Genomic DNA, 19,899 nt, shown 5'->3' with positions numbered 1-19,899 from the left:
GACCCGCTACTCATTTCTTCCACGTACGCTCTCTATAGCAGGGAAAAACAACTTCCTCCTAGTTTAATCTTTTTCAAATCTCTGCCTCATTGTCAGTTGAATTCGCGAAACCAGAGCGAAACTGTTGAATATTATGGTGTTGATTAAAACATTGACTGAAGATTTGTACTAAATATATTTATGTTAATCAGATGGATGATCATCGAGTTGCAAAAAGGAGTTGAACTAATCAGCAATTACTGACCGAAGTTTGTTCTTCTTAAGGGCGATGCAGTCAAGACTTGTGATGTGATTAGACAGTACGTAACCGTTGATATTATCTAAGGATTATGAGTGCCAAAAAAAGTCAAGAAGTAAATTCGCCACATTCTCCTAGCAACAGGAGAAAGCACTGTAGAGTTTTCGACAATATCTCATGCACAAGCAACGTATCCGCTCGTTGGACCTCAATTTTCAGTTGCTGCTCGAGACCTAATCGCGGAGAGCCTGCAAATCTCGCTTTGCGAGAGTTTAATCCAAATGATTTCGACTATATTGTTGAAAAACTTGTGGTTAAACGCGTCCCTCTATCGCTATATGCAACCGAAGAAGATTTTCAAGATTTTATCGACGAAAAAAATCACAAAGAAACTCCGCATGGACCCTTCGCAAATGCTGCCATGAAAGAGATGCGGGATAGACAAGTGTATTCAACAATTTCTGGAGTCAGTTCAGCGTTACATTTTTTTAAAAATAAAATCCCTGAGGATTTATTGGTAAAACAATCCAATAAGAATCTACGATTCAATAAAGATCGAGACATATTGGACGAAGACGCTGCGGAGGCTGGACCCTCAAGTTATGTCAACGCCAGATACGATATACAGTCCTTGCGCACGCGAGAAGAGGAGCACGCGAAAAATGAATATTTGAATCAATTTTCTGCCCTGCATCCTGATTTAAAGGAGAGTGAAAGGCCGATCAAAGATCCCAACCCATTAAATCCACCTCAAAGTACGCGATCATTGGCCGAAGATTTGTCGGAGATTGCATCGATGAAAAAAAATCTCAATACGAAATCGAAAAACGGGAGAGGAACTGGTAAACACAACTCCAACGTCTATGTCACTGTCTCTGGTACTTCCAAAGAATTATCAACCCGCGTTTTGAACGATGAAGAAATAACACCTACGCGATCAGACAATAAATATACTGCTAAACATACGTCGATTTATCGTAAAATGGGCATTGCATCATGTTTACCTTACTCGCAAAAAACTCCTAAGGGACGTCCGACCAGATCAGAGAAAAGCAAACAGATCTATAAGGAGTCTGCAGCAACATCATCTGAAAATGGGAACTTTCATGAAAAGTCTCAACCTAGAGCAGAACGTTATGCTACACCCGATAAGCCTGGAATCGCTAAACTAAATAACAATGAAACAAATTTTTCCGCAGAGTCAGATGCAAGTTTTAGAACCGAGAGCCGAAATTATCTGGATCCGTTATCAAAGCTGGCAGATGAAGAATATACTACTGATGCAACCTCGTATACGTCTGATGATTTGAAAAATGCAAATTCCGCCGGTACTACCTTGAGATGGAAAATCATAATCAAACATCATAAACCCTCGACGGCGTCTCCAGAAGCTGGCGGAACGACCTCAGATTTTCCGAAAGCTACTGCTACAATTATACCTGCACTAAATGATGAATAGATATAAGCTTCACATTTGTAAAGCTATACATGAAAATAATTCTAATTTTACATGCGCATATATCTATGCCTGAGAATAATTAATAATCCGATATTGTGGGGGATATATATTTTTGATTTGGCAAGAATTCCAAAAAATATAATAAATTTCTTACGCATTCGTAATTCTGTCAAACCCAATAAATTCAAGATAACGGGGCCATCACAGTCCATATTATACATCGTTGATTTTTTAGATTATTTCTTCATTACTTCCTTTAATTTTCTCAGCCAAAGAAGAATTTTTAACGTATGCATACGTATTATATCTGGGTGTACGCATTGAGTAACTATACTTCGTATGAAACGTAAGTGGTAAACGTAAGTGGTCCGTGTTTTAAATCCACCCCCAACGAAATCAGTTGAGGGAAAAAGGAACTTGTCGATTGTGGAAACCAAGGGAAGGAGGGGGGGGGGGGACCAAAGGGCAACGTTTTGGTGCCTTTTGGCCCATTCATAATATCGTTCTCCTTATAAACTGTAATCAGCGTCAAAGTAAATAATGAATCCGTTAACGTGAGTAACATTCACTTAACTTTCACGTACCTCGAATTTGCTACCGGTACGAATTGACTTTTTTCTCGCATTAATTTTATATTCCATGTTAGCATATCCTAACCTCACGTAAAATATTATGGCATAGTACGTACATACTTTACAACCATCCTTTTCCAGAAATGTCAAAAACATCACGAAATTAGCAGAACAGGAATTGACACGTCCCAGCAAATCTTCGTGGCATGACAAATACAAAGACAGTGCTTGGATATTTGTAGGTGGTTTACCGTATGATTTAACCGAGGGTGATGTGATCACTGTGTTTTCCCAGTAAGTTTATGAATTAGGGAAATATTTAGATAATTATCAACAAAGTGTCTAAATTCCAACGTCAACTTTCCACTTCTATGTTTAGGTATGGTGAAATCGTTAACATTAATTTAGTCAGAGATAAGGATACTGGTAAACCAAAGGGATATGGTTTCATTTGTTACGAGGACCAAAGGAGCACAATACTGGCTGTAGATAACCTGAATGGCACTAAGGTAAATAACTGTCTACCTGCTCAATTATGTACTGAACAAAAATAATGACCTTTATTCAGGGAAAATTTGACGTTCATGCTATGCTGATTCTAGACGTGATTTAAGACTAAATCACTTTTTCTTTCTAGGTTCTAGGAAGAATTTTGAGGGTTGATCATGTAGAGAAGTACAAGGTTCCAAAAGAATCTAAAAACACTGACGAACATACAAAAAAACTACAACATCAAGGATGTGCTCCAGTACGGAGATGAAAAAAGATGTTTGTTACCTAAATGGGTCTAATAAATAATTATCTCACGGAACCCAGTAAACAATGGCTCATGGTCGACAGGATGTAGGATTATTTTACAGAGAAGACCGAAGAAAACCCGAATAGTATCCCTATTAAAACCTCATACACATTCTTGGTTCAGAATCTGGGCAAAAACAGGTATATTACAATTTGTAAATAAAACATGATCGATACATTTTAAAAGATCATTTCATCTGATCATTCAATATTTGTGATGTGACGAGGGTCATGAGAAGTCTTGTACAAAGAAATACATGAAGACAGATTCTGGTATCACTTTTTTGGTTTATTATCACCTATGACTGATACACACGCACATGTGTGCGTTAAAAATGGTCCAAGAACAACTCGTATTTGACGTTTATTAGTTGATTAAGTTGATTAGTCACCGAAATTGTTATGGTCAATGGAGATTTGTAGAATTATGTATTCTTAAGTGCAATACTTTATTACAACGTATACCATTTGGCAAAAATAATCTAACACTAAAAACAGATATAAATGGCTTTTCTTCGTTCAATATCATACAATTCACCTAATTCTCTCGGAATTTCGGTCCTAACTCATGCATCATTATGAACTAAAGAGCTGTGCCAAAAAACAAAAGTGTTCACTTTGAAACAGTTTTAAATTGCTGTAAATCCAACGTATTGCAATGCCAGAGATGTTCTGAAATTTGACAGAAGATGTTGCGTGATTAACTGCTAGTTAATAACTGATGGTTTACAGTGAAATTTGTTCAATGATAATCTATTTCAGTTGTGAAATTTGAACGATCAAACATAAAAGCAGTTTAAGTAAAAAATATTACTTTGTTAATACTCATTAGTGCTTACACGGGCTGTCTAATTTTCGTATTCTTTGATTGAATAAGAATTATCAAGATGATCCGAATTCGCTCATCCACTTCTCATACTTCTCTAGATCCTCTTGCGAGACACTCTTGTTACATTTTTCAACAGCCTCTTCAAAATCTAATACAGATACAGGCAAATCTAGCTCTTCTTTTGGTAGCTGTCGAATTTGATCTGCTCTCAGACCAGCGATCTTTCTACGCATCGACATCATCGACGCATCTCTATATATGGAAAAAATGGACAATATCAGTGTACGGTATGATAACAAATCGCCAGAAACGTTAAAAATCACAATCCGTAGATTACCTGCAAACATTAGTGATATCAGCTCCCGAATAGCCCTCGAGTTTTTCCGCTATGTCAGTGAGATTTACTTCGGGGTCTATCTTGACTTCACGGAGATTAATTTTCAATAAGGCTTCTCTACCTTCGTCTAACAAGCAAGAATATATGAAACGATAGATACACCCAGGCTGAAGCATTAGGTACATTATAATTGTCAAATAAATGGAGGTACTTTTTGATTGGCAATGATTAACATTTAAATCTTACTGTTAGGTAGTGGTATGTATATACGCTTTTCCAATCTTCGTCGTAGTGCTTCATCTATATCCCACGGAAAGTTTGTTGCAGCAAGAACCATGACAACTTTACTGGGATCATCGCTGTGAAAGTTATATAACAGGTTAATTATTTAACTAATCATTCTTTAAACTGCAGACATGCCTGAATTTAGGTAACATTAGTCTTTTAGTCATTTAAGCACCGATTGTGTTAACAAAGATGTTGTTTCTGTGTCTAAAAATCTAGGTGCCAATATCAGGTCATTCACATATTACTCAGAAGTTATACCTGTTGGAGTTTACTCCATCCATTTGGACAAGGAGTTCGGATTTAACTCGCCGAGAAGCCTCATGCTCTGATTCTGAGCCCCTTCTCGAACACAAAGAGTCAATTTCATCAATGAATATGGTACTTGGAGCATAAAATCTAGCCTGTTTAATAGGGATATTATAGGTATAATTTACCAAAGAATCGACATAGGTTCGTGAAAAGTAAAATTGAATGGCAGTTTCTTTACTTGACATTGCTTTCTCACCATTTCAAACAGTAATCGCACTAATTTCTCCGACTCCCCTCTATATTTAGATGTCAGTGTTGATGAAGATACATTAAAAAAAGTGGTTCCACATTCGGTGGCAACAGCTTTGGCAAGCATGGTTTTTCCTGTACCTGGCGGGCCGACCATCAATACACCCTTCCAAGGTCTCCTTATTCCCTGTAGAAGCAACAGTTTCGACTGTTTATTGCTCATTGAGTAAACAATATTTATAATTTTTATCTATAATATATCTAACAGTCATGAGCAGATATTCACGAAATCAACATCATTAATGGATAATATCAGCTCATGCTTGATTGACCTATTGATCAAAAACAAAATAAACATGAATGAAAAGAAACAGTATTGGCTTGATCATACCTTAAAGAAATCTGGCATCCACATGGGCAATACAACGGCTTCTTCAAGCAATCGTTTTGCTTCAGACAAATCTGCGATGTCATCCCAATGAATATTGGGATTCTTTTGCACAATATCTCTTTCTGAAAAATTTAATATCCGTACTGAACTATGCAATTATTTGACCCAAAATGTGGTCTGGATTCAAGGAGGGAACGAAAAGCAGTTACTTGTTTCAAACTATTCTAGTTAATATTACTCCTCATTTTAATTTGCTTTGTGCTTACCGAGCATGTCTACGAGATCCCTATCATTGCCTGATGGTTCAAATTTGCGGTCTTCCACTTCAACTTCTTTTTTTTCAGTTTCACTTTTATCCTACAAAAAAGTAACATATGGACAGTGACTACAATCTCGAGTATTGAAATGAAGTTAAGACTTTACTTTGTTGGAAGAGTTCATACTTTGACTGTGTCATCTTTTTTAGGAGCCTTTCTATCATCTTTCTTAGAGTTAGCTCTCAATTCTTGTTTTTTCCCAGGAGCGACAGAAGATTTTCGAACATTGGAGCGTACAGACTGTTTCTGATTCTTCTGAGGGCGTGCGTTTCTACAAGTACGAGTGCATACATTGAAATGTATTGAATTTTAATTGAATATAGGAAATTATTGGGAGTGGGTTAGGACAAACTACTTGCTTCTGTTCAGCCGGACTCAAAGGAGGCCAGACATCAGGATCTCTGGGCGGTGCAGGCGGCCATACAGTTGGCTCACGAAGCTCTCCAAAAGTCCATGAAGTTGGATCTCGTGTTGGTTCTTCAAATGTGGATAAACAAGATGACCCTACAATAAGCGGAGATAAGACAAAAGAGAGTTGGTAATGTTTCGTATGAAACTTAGGATCAAGTAAAGTGAGGTATAGCAATTTACTCGAATGTAAACTAATTGATGACAAGCATACCGACTAATCGCTCCCCATGTGTATCGATTTTGAAAAGCTGCAGAGTGTTTGAAGTTGCCTTAACTTTTTCAAACTCTTGTGCAATCTGGTGCTGCACAACCTGCCATTTTCCTTTGCGTGTCGCATCACCTATCGTAGTCAGGAGTCGATGGATTTGCTGGATAACACCCTGATAATATACCCCAGACGTGTCATAGTTACCCATTAATGCCATCTCTCTTGCTAGTTTTGTATTCTCACAGATCTCACTTATAGAGACAGCCATCATTCTCAGTTGATTAGGACGTTTAAAATTGTTACTATGAAAAATGACAATTCTCTATCAACTTTAGATATGTTTGTACTACAAGTCGATATCTGAAACAAGAGTACTTCTGATGTATTGCCTTATAGAGTATTGTATTAGTTCTTCAAAGTAACCTATGTGAGCAGTGCAGTAATCATATGATTTTAAAATACCTCAGGAACTTCTAAAATAACAACAAACAACAAAAATGTTCATGTAACCAAAATATTTTCACATACCGATAAAAGAGAAGGACAATAATTTATTTGGAAAGCACAAATGATTTCCATTAGTTCTCTCAGATGACAGATTCTATCATTTGTAATACGATAAAATCTATATTGTAGAGTTCCTTAACTGAAAATTGACAAAAAGCAATCTAATGACATTGTATGTCCAGTAAAAACAGGGAATTATGCACTTTTCAGTCAGATATGACGATTACAGTTTGACAATTACTTTCTTGACATGTAGATTTTTCTCCTTTTATCATATCATGCAGAGTGTAATTGCAAAACTAATATGGAAAGTTTTGTTCAAAAATATTTTTCGTCTTCAAATTGATTGTAAGATAGCAGGGTGCGTCAATACTCGCGCTCTGTATTTACTGGAAACTTAAAAGTTCCTAATAAGGAAATCATTGAATTAATTTTGATGGTTAACATTGGATGTTTTTTGGAATTTGTGTGACCGAGTGACCATTGCATTTGACGAAATGCAACTCACGTAGGTCAGGGTCAAAGGTATAACGTCAGAGCATCAATTTAATCCAGGTTGAAAAAATCCATTGACTCGATAAGATTGCTCGTGGTCAATATCTGATAAATATTTGCCATAAAGATCCGATTCCAGATACCATTAAATGCAAACGCGGTGCGCTGTCAAACTACGTGACGACGTTGACGACATATTCTTGATGAGTTCGATTATGGGAGTGACTGACATCATTTTGAATTCATCTAGCAGCATTCAACATTTCAACATGGCCAACGATACCGGGTGTTTGCGATTTTGAGCTTACCGTGATTCGTAATTCGTTTGATTTGTTTTGTGTAGATTCCTCGACGTTTCGACTAGTTACACGTGGGATTTAAATCATTTGTGATCATTCAACGAGTCGGCGCAACAACTGATTAATTGTTTAAAGCACTGGATTCGTTTCCAGTCGAAGTGGCTTGGAGGTTAGGCAAAGTTACGTCCATCGGTTTATTACGTCGTCGTACGACGAACGGAAGTGAAAGTTTTTGAACAACCATTCCCAGCACAGCCCACGCGAAAAATTGATTAGTGTGTCGCAGCTACTAATCTTGCAGCGTATAGTCAGAGATTAATCTCTGGTATTGTACTACAGTCAACGTATTGTGTTATGTGAATAGCAGTGGTAAACAGGCACAGTTCTGTGTAAATAATTACCACGTAGTGAAGAACTTTCCTGGCTATTTAGCAGGGCTGCGTTGCATCTTCCAGATTTTACGCAATGGGTGGTAAGTATCTGTGAGGTAATTTTAACCCAATGTTAAACATCGTTACAGATTTATTAAAATGATTGCCATTTCACTGACTATTATTTATATTTTGCGCTAAGGGCCTGACTTATTTTCTCATTCCATCTCACTCTTCAAAGATTTTAAATCGGAACGTATACTATTGCCAGCCATAAGCAACTTCATTTAGCTGTCACCTATTCCAGACTATTTCTTCATAATATTTTGGTTTTAATTTCAAGTTTGAACAATAAATGCACATCTATTTACATTACTGGCTCAAGTTCGTTTAGTGATAATCTCAGCGATCTTGTCATTGCAATCACAATGATGTAATGTTCTTCTATCTTTTCTAAAACTTCAGTATAACAGAACCTGTAAGCGATACAAATGCATGCATTATGTTTGAATATTTTACTAATAAATTGAATGCATGCCACAACTGGTCGGCTATTATGGAATAACTGTTGAGAATTGTGCTGTAATCGCAACTAAGACAATAGTTGTATTAGAATTACGAACAACACATTGTCAGCAAAAGTAGCATTAACCAATAACTTTTTGTCACAGATATAGGAGAAGCCGCGATATTTGAAGCAGAGGAGTTTGAGGTAGTAGATGAATGCGTGGAAGAAGATGAAGGGACAATGGAAAAAGATTTAGAGAAAATATCAAGTAATAATTCGGCAACAGTATCTGCTCCAGAGAAAACAACTGGCAGTTTGCAGAATGCAGAAGAAAGCCAACTGAAAAACATAGGACAGGAAAAACTTGAATTACTTGATAAGACTTGTCGAGATGACGAAATTGAAAAGAAACCAAATAAAAAAGAAGTTCCCAAGACTACAAAGAGTACCCAGGCTAAGAATGGGCCAGTGGAAGGCTGCCTCCAGAAGAAACAGATCTTACGCATTCAAAAACCAATTGACTTTACCGCTGATATTTCTATGGAGCAGCTGGATGCCCCAGGAGCATATATGACCGATGAAGAAATTATGAACCATCTTGATGAAATTGAAAATATTGTGCTCGATGGAACAAGTTTTGAGCTACAGGATGAATCTGATCAATCAATTTCTGTTTTATCTGATTCAGATGTACAGGAAACACCGACAAAAGAAAAATCACACCAATCAAATGATGAGCCTCCTTGTGACGAGAATATTACAGATGAAGTTAAAAGTACAACAGAGAACGAAAATGAAAAAATGAAAGTGCAAGTAGAAGAAACAAAATCGCAGAAAAGTTCAAGTGAGGTCGTAGTAATAGACCTGGAAGCATCTGTGCCAGAGTCAGCAGATGAACCTCTTAACACAGAATGGTATGAAAAAAAGGTATGTTACAAGTCGGTTGTAATATCTTCTATCCATTACTGTCATTCCTCGTAATGACATTTGCATAATGTCACAAGGTTTAACCATGGTTGTAAGTTTGTTCTATGGGCTTTTTACAAATAAATTTATTGTATCAATCTCTATTTGATTGGCATTAGCTAATTGATTATTTCAGAAATATTAAATAACATATGTTTTCAGCTTGAAACAAAAGTGGCAACTGTAAAAGACCGCTTGTCAAAATTAGCCCGGGTACTTGAGTTCTCTTATCCACGATACAAAACTTGGTTGGATCGGAATGAAACTCTTCTTGGAAGTCCTGTTTGTCGACTGGATGCCCCGCGTCGGTGTTCATTGGAAAAACCACATAGTAATCGATGGAAATTTATTTGTAAGTGACCTGATTCACATATTTAACCAATGATAGTGATGATAACTTCACCATTAAGTTCATTCCATAGTTCTGTTTTGCACTTATAAATTTGAATAATGGTGTGACTCATCAAAGGCAACAAGAATTAAATTTTTATGATTAATATCCTATTATTTATGTTCATTATTAATGGCTTGTGTCGATGTTTGATACTTAGAGACTTACTAACCACTAATTTATGTTCTCAATTCCCTAAAACTTCTGATATGAGTATGCCTATTTCATTTGTCTAAAATTTTCATCAAGCAAATAGCAACACGAATCGCAATGAACGGGAATTAAAAATAAGATTTTTAAGCTAAAATTTGTTTTCACACGATTGTTAATGGTCTTAAACTTGTGTATTGTAATGGAAATGAGCGAACTACAGTAACAAATGGCATTATTCTTGAGTGCTTTTCCCTATATTGGAACCTTTTAGTTAAACTAGTTTCAGAAAATACGATAGGATTCGGCTTGATTTGAAAGAGGATTGTTCTTGTCTCCTCTATGTCCAGTTGTGCGACCAGCGACATCGTGTGGTACAATTTATGTTCCATGTGCTTTCATACTTGTTTAGATATTTGTCAGGAATAAGTAATCCGCTTGATATCTTGTTTAATTTATACTTTGAAAGTAACATTTGTTCGTGTCAGATTTTTTTTTTTGTGAAATTTAACAATACGCGAATCTTGTTTTGCCCATGAGCCCGAACTGAGTTCATATCATTGAATAGCATAACATCGATATAAAGAGTAAAAAATTAAAAAAATGACAGTTGAAAGTACAGAGATAATATCTTTCAATCTCTTATCTAAAAATAATTATGCATTGCAGTTGAATACTGAATTGTTTGAAGAGATGCTAATTAACTATTATTGATTTAGAAGACACAACAAATTCACAATATTGTGAAAACGCTGAGATAGCTTTGAAATGAACTGCTCTTAAACTCAATGTGCTGGGATAAAAATATTTACAGAAAGAAATGTTACCTATAATTCCAAATCAGATAGATTATGGATGGTGAGAATATGATTAAGTAAATCATAAAAACTCATGAAAACCTTGGGCCGAATCTGGCTAATAAATATCAAATTGAACGAGGATACAAAGAACGAACTTTACGGCAATGTTATGCTGTTACTAATTGCGGTTCAAAGAATTTTATCATTCTAGTATTAGTAAATTTTTATTTTTTTCACCTTTTCTTTCTTTTTGAAATTCACTCGACTTTCACATTTATTGTGAGTTTCTGAAATTTTTATTCATCGTTGTCCGAGTTGTTGTCGAACTTATTCAGAAACAATTCTGTGATAGTTTCTGATAATTTTAATCGAACACAAGTTTGAGACAATAGTAAATATGCAAAATCAGTGCTGTTGCTCATAATTGCAAGGAATTGTGAAGATAGAGCTACAAAAGGAAAACTCAGACATACTCTAACACTGAAACAGAGTTATATGTACTTCGAGTACAACAAGGAGATAGGCTCTTCTGGCAATGCAGCCCAGACATAGATGGGACATGTAACCCGGAGACTGGAACATTGGCATCGTCCAAGTAAATAAAAGAGATTGCACTCAAGAGTATCATAAAGATTATTGACTATTGATTCAAAAGCTGGAAAAGCTGGATTCCACTTGTGCATCAGTTCATAATGAACTATTTCATGTTTTTGGTTTACTATTCGTGAATCAATAACCATGACAGGGAATTGAGGCACAGGCAAGTCTGATGATTTGAATTGTTTCAATTCGACTTGACTGCGCTGTTTGGAAGCATTAAGTGTTTATATCATTAGATGTAAACGAGCAGACTGAATCAAAAATATATCTGAAAAAATGTGTGGTGTATCACCACACATACTTATGGATATCGCAACCTGTTATCAGTAATGGAGAAATATCTGTGAAATTCTGAGGCTTAGTATGCAACTCGTTAAAATGATCAGTTGATTGTTGCTGTTGACAGTATTTGTCAAATACTTTGTTTAAGTCACCTGCTTTTTATCACATTCAAGTTTCAATTTGGGGTAACATAGACTTTCCAATAAATTTTGCATACGTTATTGAGGTCGTTTTATTTTTGATTTGAAATTTGAGTGTGAGAAAAAAACGTAATCACGATGGGAATACAAACTTTATGTCCTGATAACATTAGCAGTTCATTGAAATGAATGGAACCTTTGGAAATATTAAACAACCAATAGTATTTTGTGGCTTCCTGAAGTGTCGATAATTATCTTCTTTGCAAGAATTAGCTCTCATGGTTGCTTGTGTCGAAGATATGTGTACAATGAAACGAATAATAACTGTTCTTGCCGCATTTTTAACATCATTCTTAATATGTTTTAGGTGGAAACAACCAGTTAAAACTTATCTTTGAAGAACAATAAATTTTATAGAAAACTTTTGAAAATCACGAAGATTATAATCAACTTATAATTTTATATTAAGAACCGTAGCTTGCTGGTACAAAGATTTTATCAATACAGCCAATAAGATGAAAAATCTGATGTGACATGTTTAGGCAACAGAAAGCCTGTACAGGAGTCAACAGAGAAGCAGAGCACTAACAAGGAGGAAAGTTCAGGCAACACCAACTCAACAATGTGGCGGCTGACTCCAACCGGTGTATGGGGTTCTAATACCGATAATTCTTCTGAATATCCGTCTTTTGTAATGAAAGCAGTTAAGGTATACTAATTTTCGCTACGTAAATGCAATTACGCCCAACGATAACTTTGAATGCTTATACCTATACACCCATAAAATCATCACGTGTTTGGCAAGGGATGGGTGGAAACTAAATCTTCTATGAAAATTTTCCCTAAAGAGATATTTAATGGATAAAATCCTTTTTGAAAAAAAAAAGGAAGAGAGGTGAACGCGAGTGAATATTCGTGTACAGTATCGCTCGGACAACATTGACAATATTTATCAATGATCGCTATTATTAATGCAATATGGACCGACAAACCACTTTCAAAGAAAGAGCATCGATCTCTACATCACTGGAAACCAAGATTCAAATGAATATGTCTGGATTAAATATTTGAATGAAACAATGAATTTTACCCAAGACCATTCAAGAATATTCAACGATCAACCTATTGAATTAACATTGTTAAATCCATATTACGCTGCGGCACATTCCATAAATGTCGATAAAACAGTAAATTCATCGATTCCAAATACTATGGATTCCACAAAAATTTTTAATCTTTGTGAGAATCTTCTGTAAAACTTACTGGCTTGTATGTTTATTGCATTAGTGCATATTGAACAAACACCGTGCTAATATTCACGCTTAATGCAACTTAACATTAATTCAATGGCATGCAGTGGTATTGAAAACTAGAGCACTAGACAGAGTGTATCGATCCATACTGGATTCTACTTGCCTGAAAAAAAGAAAAAACTTCTTCTGTTGTCATTGTTGCTTTGGCATCACAACAAATTTGGCACTGAATGATAATCATGCCAGTATAATAATGATAAACATTGACATAAGGACAAGTAATTAAACGTTAGCCAATTCAACGAATGGATGATTTTTGAGTACAACTTGTACGAAAAAACAAATAGAAAAATACTTCTACAACCTGACAGTGCGTTGTGTTCAATTTTACTCTGTCTGTGAGTTGTTTGTTGAATTTCTGACTATATTTTTCAACTCTTCAAGCGCAGAAGATTAATCAAAATATTGATAAAAGTGAAACTGCATATGACGAATCACAAGAACCCTACAATTAACATTCCTGATGCTGTGAGAAGACTTTGAAGTTTAAAATTGATTCCTGACCATCATTTCACATGAAGCTGCTAATCAACTCTACTTTCGGAAGATATACAGTATGTGAGGAGCACTCATTGTTATCAACGAGTTGTTGGAAGATAGTTTGCTCTAAAGAAACGAAAGTGGAAGCGGCATCTACTACCTTTGCTCTAATGACTGTAGAGCATCTCTACTTATGGAAGCAGACAAACACAGGAAAATTTATGATAAGTGGAGTTCAAAACTTTGAAGAATGGTTCAGAATATTTTATGACCCATTGATTGATCCCACCAAAAATAAATCTGATCTAAGCTGGAGAAAAAATATTCGAAAATGCTGAGTGGAGAAATAGTTTTAAAACAGATGAAACCATAAGGACAAACTACAAATGTCATTGCAATTGAGTATGGCTGAACCAAATAATCCAACAATATTGGTCATCTATAGAATATGGTTGAGTTATTTGCAAGAATGACATATAATTACGGAACATGGTCCGGATTGAAAAGAACATGAATATGCTGAAATTGCGGAAAATATTAGTATTCCCATCCGTCCCTTGAACATTCAATTCTCAAACATCTTGATGTAACTTTCAACGTACCTTGACTTCCAATTCGGAATCATCGAGCAGATGAAGTATACTCAATTACTATGAGAACATATTTGAATCGCAGATTAGAAACTTGAAATCAAGCGTGAGATGTGATGCCATCCATGTCCACGACATGTGAGATCTAACTTTCTAATACTTGAAAATCAGAAATTCGAGGATGATTTGCAACTTATATCAGTTTCATTCGTAGAACCTACCTATGAATGTGATTTGAAGTCTATAAGAGACAATAATAACGATTAATTAGAGCATCATGTGGATTATTTTCAAATGATTTTTTACGTATACCCGATTGCACATGAGAGTCACGTTGAAATAAAAACTAGATTTCAGTTAATTTACTCAGATACAGGTGGAGACTTACCAATTCATAAAAACTCAATAACATTGTCATCAGTTTCGAGTTTAGCATGCTGGCTTGGCTAATTCTATTGATTGATTTGACAAATTTACCTTAATTTTGATATAACTAGTTCCGATCAATAAATCAGGCAATCATTGGTAATATTAAAGACAAAGACATTCACCTAGAATGGTGTGATAGGACAAGGGGAATCCCTGAAAAATATTTGTCTGGCCAATATTGAATATGCTAAATTGAAATCTGAAACAAACTTCAAGTTTTTATACAAACTGCTGCTGCCCAGTAATCTTCCACAAGAAAAAAGTTCGACCTGCAATCATTGGTCAAAATGCATGTAATTATCGAATCCACATGTTTTTCCCAACTACAATGGCTTATAATCTAACGATTACGATTTCTGTAGAAAATTTTATACATCCATAATCGTATAGTAGTGAAAACTCACAAACACTTATTTCCTTTTTGTTTTCTCTGCTTTATCAGTTTTTTGATACAGTTCATATTCTACGCGGTTTTCTAGCGTCTTTTTCTCTGTTCAGTGTCTAAATTTTTTTTAGTATCTGCAGTATTGAATCACAGTTTGTGATGGCTATAAGTACATCGATACATATACTTGTATTGATCTGTAATCGCAATGAAATCACCTGAGTGTTACTTGCTAATAATTAGACTTGAAAATTGAATACGAAAGTAATCAAGAATTGTAGATAATTGTATGTTGGCATAAAACAGGTGACTCAGAATGATTTGTCTTTCTGATTTTACTGCAAGTACTCTTTTATATTCGAAAGGGTGGCATCGACTAATTTTTCATTATTAAATCAGGTCTGGTTAATCACTCCGTGATCTATATTTAGGTTTTTGAAGATTTTCTCCAGTCAACGCCACCCTTGGATGAATCATCTGCTCAATCAGCTGGTGAACTTACTGCTGATGGCAATGCAGCACCAAAATCCAAAGAAGCATCTTCCTGTACGGATGCAGGTGAGAAGGAAAATATTCAGCAGCAATGGTTGTGGCTTCTAGTCAGATGTAATCGTGACGATGAACTAATGCTGTTCGCAACTGGAAAAAATATCGAACGTGCAACGATGGATAACTTAAAACAGGTGTACGAAACTGGACCTGGCAAAGACTGCAAGGTCAAGTCATTGTATTGCAAGTCGATTGTCAAGTGAGTGATGTATTCATAAGATAAGTAATCATGTATTTGACATATTTAATATGTGGCATTTATTTATTTTAAAATTACTGCAAATTTTAGAAATGGAGATACAACAAGTTACACCACAACGTTTTTAGTTGGATCTGAAGCTTTAGATGAAAAGGTTGGGGGTATAAAAATACAATTGGCACCTAAGACGAATTTTTGGTCAAATGCAGCTGGCGCTGAAAGTCTTGGAAACACGGTAGCTGATTTCGTCTCACCTACACCCAAAACCACAGTTGTAGAAATTGGTTGTGGAACTGGACTCATTGGGCTTATGCTTGCATCAGTAAGTCATTATATTTTTTATGCTGTTATAGGTCGTCATTTTATTTTACACTATACTGATGGAAGTAATTTTGCAGAAATGTCAGCAAGTTATTGGTCTGGATTCACTATCAGAGGTAGAAGAAGCCGAAATGACCAGTGAATTGAATGGTATAAAAAATGCTGCATTCGTCATGGGTGAACCTAGCGAAGTAATGGCCACAATCAGTAAAGTGCTATCAAATTGTAGAGCTGTTGCAATCGTGAATACGAACACCAATATTGGCAGAGGTAATTAGAATTTTCATTTGAATTGACAAGTTTCCAAATCTCCAAATACCGAAAACACATTATTTATTCACGTATTGAACACTTTTCAGCTATTGAAGTGATGACAAATCTACGAAAAATCACATCATTGGGACGGCTTGTATTGGTGACTACTTTGACAAAGCAATCTGTTCGATCTATATTAGAGCTCACAAGGCCCAGTGATGGTTTACTTGGCAATCCATTCTTACCTACTCGCGCATGTGTTGTAGACACCTTGCCTATTGGACCACATTTCGAAGTTGTTATATTAATGGAACGTCGGAACATAAATAAGTTCCCAGAGCATTGCGTGTTGCCAGGCTTACCAAAATCGTTATTAGGCCAGAATAAAGGAGCTGCAGGTTCGAGTAGGCCAAATATAAATACCCTGTCTAGAAAGCAAAAAATCAACCTCCAACGAATATCAAAAATGCCGATTCCAACTACAAAGGTTGCTAAAATTGGTGGGCCTCCTAACAAGAAAGGAAAGTTGGTCCCTGTTGGCACAAAAAAGGGGCAATTACCCACCGCAAAACCAATAAAAACCTTACCACCACCAAAAAATAAATTTACAAAGAGGATTCATTCGCCAGATAGACCCCATGTACCTCCCAAAAAGTTTGCGGGTAAACCTGATAAAGGTAATTTCAAACCGTGGACAACAGAAAGAGTTTCTTCTGAATATAAGCCACATGAAGGCAACCGAGGAGCGAATAGATTCAATGAACCAATGCGAAAGAATGTGCCACATAGAAGTAGAAGTCCAATAATCATGAAAGGTGACCTGGAAAGACACAGCTCACACAGTTGGATTGAAGAAACCTCCATTCACCGTGGAAGTCCGAGTCGTGATAAAAGATTTAGAGATCATAGGGATCAATCTGATTTGCGGCAGAGATTATCCGGTAATCGAATAGAGCCTGAAATAATGGAAAAAGTCAAAAAGCAGCAGCAAATGCTCGATCTAGCCAAGCAAAAATTAAGCGGACCATCTGCTAGCGTTGATGCAGCAACTGCGAAACAACTTCATAACATGCTGAATATGGTTCTGGAACAGACCAATAAATTACAAAGTCAACTGCCACGCTCAGTGTGGGATCGTATTGCACCACCAGAAAATATACCAGGCCCATCGAATGTCCAGTCACCAAATGATCCGCTATTAAAAGGTCGGTATGTCCAAGGAATGGGAACTCAAGATATATTGATCACAACAGCCAACAGAGAATTTTTACAATCAAATGAACCAATGTCAAGAGGAAATTTTGATCGATTCAATGCTATTCCTCCTTCAAGAAACAATCAAATGTCCTCTAACTTGACAATGAGACAAGACCGTGGTCCAGACCATTTCCAGGATATCGGTCCTGATAGGTTTCGCAATCCTGGTGTTGATTACCATAAGCGTCATGAAGAGGGAAACCCATGGAATCGCGATAAGCAGTCCGATAAAAGTCAATGGGAGCCATTCCAAGAAAAAAAAAGTACATCACCTAATAGAAAGCCTATGTCTCCGCTGAGACACCATTTACCACAGATAGGAAGACCTGCATCACCTAGACGAGTTGCATCACCACTCAGAAGACCATCATCTCCAATGAGACATCCAATATCTCCGCAAAGGAGACATATTTCGCCCCTTAGACGTCCAATATCACCACAAAGATGTCAGATATCTCCCAGGCATCAATTGTCGCCATCGAGACGCCATATCTCACCACCGAGGCGAGGCATGTCTCCCCCTAGACATCACGTGTCTCCGTCTCGGCGACATTTATCTCCCACGCGACGTCAATTATCTCCAACAAGAAGGGTCGATGACGATTGGGACATACCAAGTAGGGGTGCCATAGAACAAAATAATTGGCAGCGACCCAGGGAACGAGTACCTGAGCAAAGACGGCCCGATAGACAACCATCTGGTAATTTCAATTGGGATCATTCATCAGGCAATGAGAGATATCGCAAACCAGTAAATCAAGACAAGTGGGATATCAAAGATTCAAGTCACGATGCAATTTGGACAAGTGGCACAGGTAGCGGGGATACATGGGAGCCTAAACAGCCAACTGTTGCCCCAAATCAGGAACACTGGCAGTCGAAAAATGAAAACAGATGGCAAAATTCATCTGGCGGATCCAATGGAGATAATTGGAATATCAGAGGAAAAGAAAGCTTTTCAAAACCACTGGCAAGAGAAGAACCTAAAATGCCTTGGACAGATGGTAAGCAGAGATGGGGAGATTTGGGAGGTCCCTCAAAGGAATCCTGGAATCAAGCTGACAAGGAAGATTGGAATGACCTTCCCGAAGATGCAAAAGATCCTTGGGGAGATGATGGTAATAATGCAAACAAGGATCGTTGGCCTAAGTATGGAATGTCATCCGCATGGTCCAGAGAAAACCAAACAGGAGATGCGTGGGCCAAACCGAATAATGACAACTGGCAAAATAAATCTACGCCTGTTAACAAACCTCAATGGCAGCCATCTCTGAGTGGGCAGTACAATATGGAACCACGTTGGACGTCAAATGAAGCACCCAAAAAGACCTCATTATCGGCAGCTTGGCAAGGAAACACGAATATGACAAACAACTGGCAGCCGCAAAATTATTCTGGATTTCAGCAATCTCGGTCTTACAATCCTGGTTCCTTCAAAGATAGACGTTAAATCGTTACATTATTATTAAATTTGTTATCATTATTAACAAATGGTAGAGGGAAATGCGTTTTTCAGACTACATTGGCAATGCTAGATAATGTTACTCTGTTAGTTGTAGATTTTCGGCTGAAATCTATGGATTGAGAAGTTAAGGGATGATTATTTTTTCATATCAAGTCCAAATTTGATTTGCACTTGAAATTATAAATTCAATCGTAGTCATAACTGCATTATGATATGTTTTTTTTCCATTGGAATGAATATCAATTGTTGAGATAGTTCACAATTTTCGTTTACTTGGTCATATTTGAATTTCAACAAATCAAGAATTTGTAATTTACATATATTTTATTATCCACTTGTATTGGAAGCTAAAAATTTTCACAGAGGGATGTGTATTCAAATATTTGGCATCGATATAAATTTAAGCTAATACTAAGTAATTTTTGTTGTAAAAAGTTTGAACAAAGTTCTGAATATTTATTACTTTTTACAATACTGTTTTTCCTTTCAGTCGACCATTTTTTTTTTTTTTTTTATGCCAATGTTTTTATACCATAACAATGTAGTGGATATAGTATCATAGAAAAGACATTGTTCTGTCCATAGGGATCGTTTAGATAAATGTCTGAGATGATTACAATTAAGCGTATGCAGCGTAAAATAAAAGTTTTCATCATTGAGCCTTTGGCCATGTAACAGAACTGAACAAATCTTCTCAGATTTAATATTGATTCCGTTTCAAATTGAACAAATCTATTTGGAATTGGTGTTCCTAGGCATCATAAGCAGTAAACTAGATGTAGTATCGTTGAATAAGTTATG

The 19,899-nt window shown here is 36.4% G+C and overlaps 3 protein-coding genes across 12 annotated transcripts; 2 read left to right on the top strand and 1 right to left on the bottom strand.

Moving 5' to 3' along the window:
• Positions 1 to 67: 67 nt before the first annotated feature.
• Positions 68 to 5,390, top strand: LOC105692818 (RNA-binding motif protein, X-linked 2). Of its 4 annotated transcripts, none has more exons than XR_007279736.1 (7): positions 2,055 to 2,251; positions 2,411 to 2,563; positions 2,649 to 2,778; positions 2,907 to 3,208; positions 4,486 to 4,612; positions 4,738 to 4,899; positions 5,077 to 5,390. XR_007279736.1 is itself a non-coding variant. In XM_012412278.4 (4 exons), exons 1-4 carry the CDS (start codon positions 2,238 to 2,240, stop codon positions 3,027 to 3,029), a joined length of 420 nt encoding a protein of 139 aa, XP_012267701.1. In that variant the 5' UTR covers positions 2,055 to 2,237; the 3' UTR covers positions 3,030 to 3,343. The 4 variants fall into 4 exon arrangements, 1 of the variants encoding a protein (XP_012267701.1); XR_007279735.1 differs by having other exon boundaries at positions 4,738 to 4,971; XM_012412278.4 differs by lacking the exons at positions 4,486 to 4,612; positions 4,738 to 4,899; positions 5,077 to 5,390 and having other exon boundaries at positions 2,907 to 3,343.
• Positions 3,336 to 7,795, bottom strand: LOC105692817 (katanin p60 ATPase-containing subunit A-like 1). Of its 7 annotated transcripts, none has more exons than XR_007279699.1 (12): positions 6,875 to 7,014; positions 6,350 to 6,706; positions 6,087 to 6,231; positions 5,854 to 5,998; positions 5,677 to 5,767; positions 5,411 to 5,532; positions 5,027 to 5,206; positions 4,780 to 4,922; positions 4,480 to 4,592; positions 4,234 to 4,360; positions 3,882 to 4,148; positions 3,336 to 3,739 (listed from the first exon to the last, which is right to left on the bottom strand). XR_007279699.1 is itself a non-coding variant. In XM_012412273.4 (12 exons), the coding sequence occupies exons 3-12, from the start codon at positions 6,615 to 6,617 to the stop codon at positions 3,950 to 3,952; spliced, it is 1,533 nt and encodes a 510-aa protein (XP_012267696.2). In that variant the 5' UTR covers positions 6,618 to 6,706; positions 6,875 to 6,992; positions 7,657 to 7,785; the 3' UTR covers positions 3,336 to 3,949. The 7 variants fall into 7 exon arrangements, 6 of the variants coding, with proteins under 6 accessions (XP_012267696.2, XP_012267699.2, XP_048515152.1 ...); XM_012412273.4 differs by adding an exon at positions 7,657 to 7,785 and having other exon boundaries at positions 3,336 to 4,148; positions 6,875 to 6,992; XM_012412276.4 differs by adding an exon at positions 7,492 to 7,593 and having other exon boundaries at positions 3,336 to 4,148; positions 6,875 to 6,992.
• A 187-nt stretch (positions 7,796 to 7,982) lies between these two features.
• Positions 7,983 to 19,629, top strand: LOC105692816. Its single transcript, XM_012412272.4, has 8 exons — positions 7,983 to 8,119; positions 8,690 to 9,453; positions 9,655 to 9,844; positions 12,398 to 12,564; positions 15,484 to 15,800; positions 15,891 to 16,122; positions 16,199 to 16,391; positions 16,481 to 19,629. The coding sequence occupies exons 1-8, from the start codon at positions 8,113 to 8,115 to the stop codon at positions 19,081 to 19,083; spliced, it is 4,473 nt and encodes a 1,490-aa protein (XP_012267695.2). The 5' UTR covers positions 7,983 to 8,112; the 3' UTR covers positions 19,084 to 19,629.
• Positions 19,630 to 19,899: the final 270 nt, after the last annotated feature.

Source organism: Athalia rosae, chromosome 1, assembly GCF_917208135.1.
Source record: "Athalia rosae chromosome 1, iyAthRosa1.1, whole genome shotgun sequence".
In the NCBI taxonomy this organism is placed as follows: domain Eukaryota; kingdom Metazoa; phylum Arthropoda; class Insecta; order Hymenoptera; family Athaliidae; genus Athalia; species Athalia rosae.
Note: the sequence above shows the minus strand (reverse complement) of the source record. Positions and strands in the feature narration are given on the sequence as shown.

What these genes read in the sequence shown, in the direction of transcription:
- LOC105692817 (XM_012412277.4), bottom strand. Translation starts at nt 6,617, where the DNA reads ATGATGGCTGTCTCTATAAGTGAGATCTGTGAGAATACAAAACTAGCA. An exon ending in TTGAGTCCGGCTGAACAGAA is followed by an intron (nt 5,999 to 6,086) that starts GCAAGTAGTTTG and finishes TCGTACTTGTAG; the next exon opens with AAACGCACGCCCTCAGAAGA. An exon ending in GGATCTCGTAGACATGCTCG is followed by an intron (nt 5,533 to 5,676) that starts GTAAGCACAAAG and finishes TAAATTTTTCAG; the next exon opens with AAAGAGATATTGTGCAAAAG.
- LOC105692818 (XM_012412278.4), top strand. An exon ending in GTGATCACTGTGTTTTCCCA is followed by an intron (nt 2,564 to 2,648) that starts GTAAGTTTATGA and finishes TTCTATGTTTAG; the next exon opens with GTATGGTGAAATCGTTAACA. An exon ending in ATAACCTGAATGGCACTAAG is followed by an intron (nt 2,779 to 2,906) that starts GTAAATAACTGT and finishes TTTTCTTTCTAG; the next exon opens with GTTCTAGGAAGAATTTTGAG.
- LOC105692816 (XM_012412272.4), top strand. An exon ending in TAATCGATGGAAATTTATTT is followed by an intron (nt 9,845 to 12,397) that starts GTAAGTGACCTG and finishes TGACATGTTTAG; the next exon opens with GCAACAGAAAGCCTGTACAG. An exon ending in TTGGGCTTATGCTTGCATCA is followed by an intron (nt 16,123 to 16,198) that starts GTAAGTCATTAT and finishes GTAATTTTGCAG; the next exon opens with AAATGTCAGCAAGTTATTGG.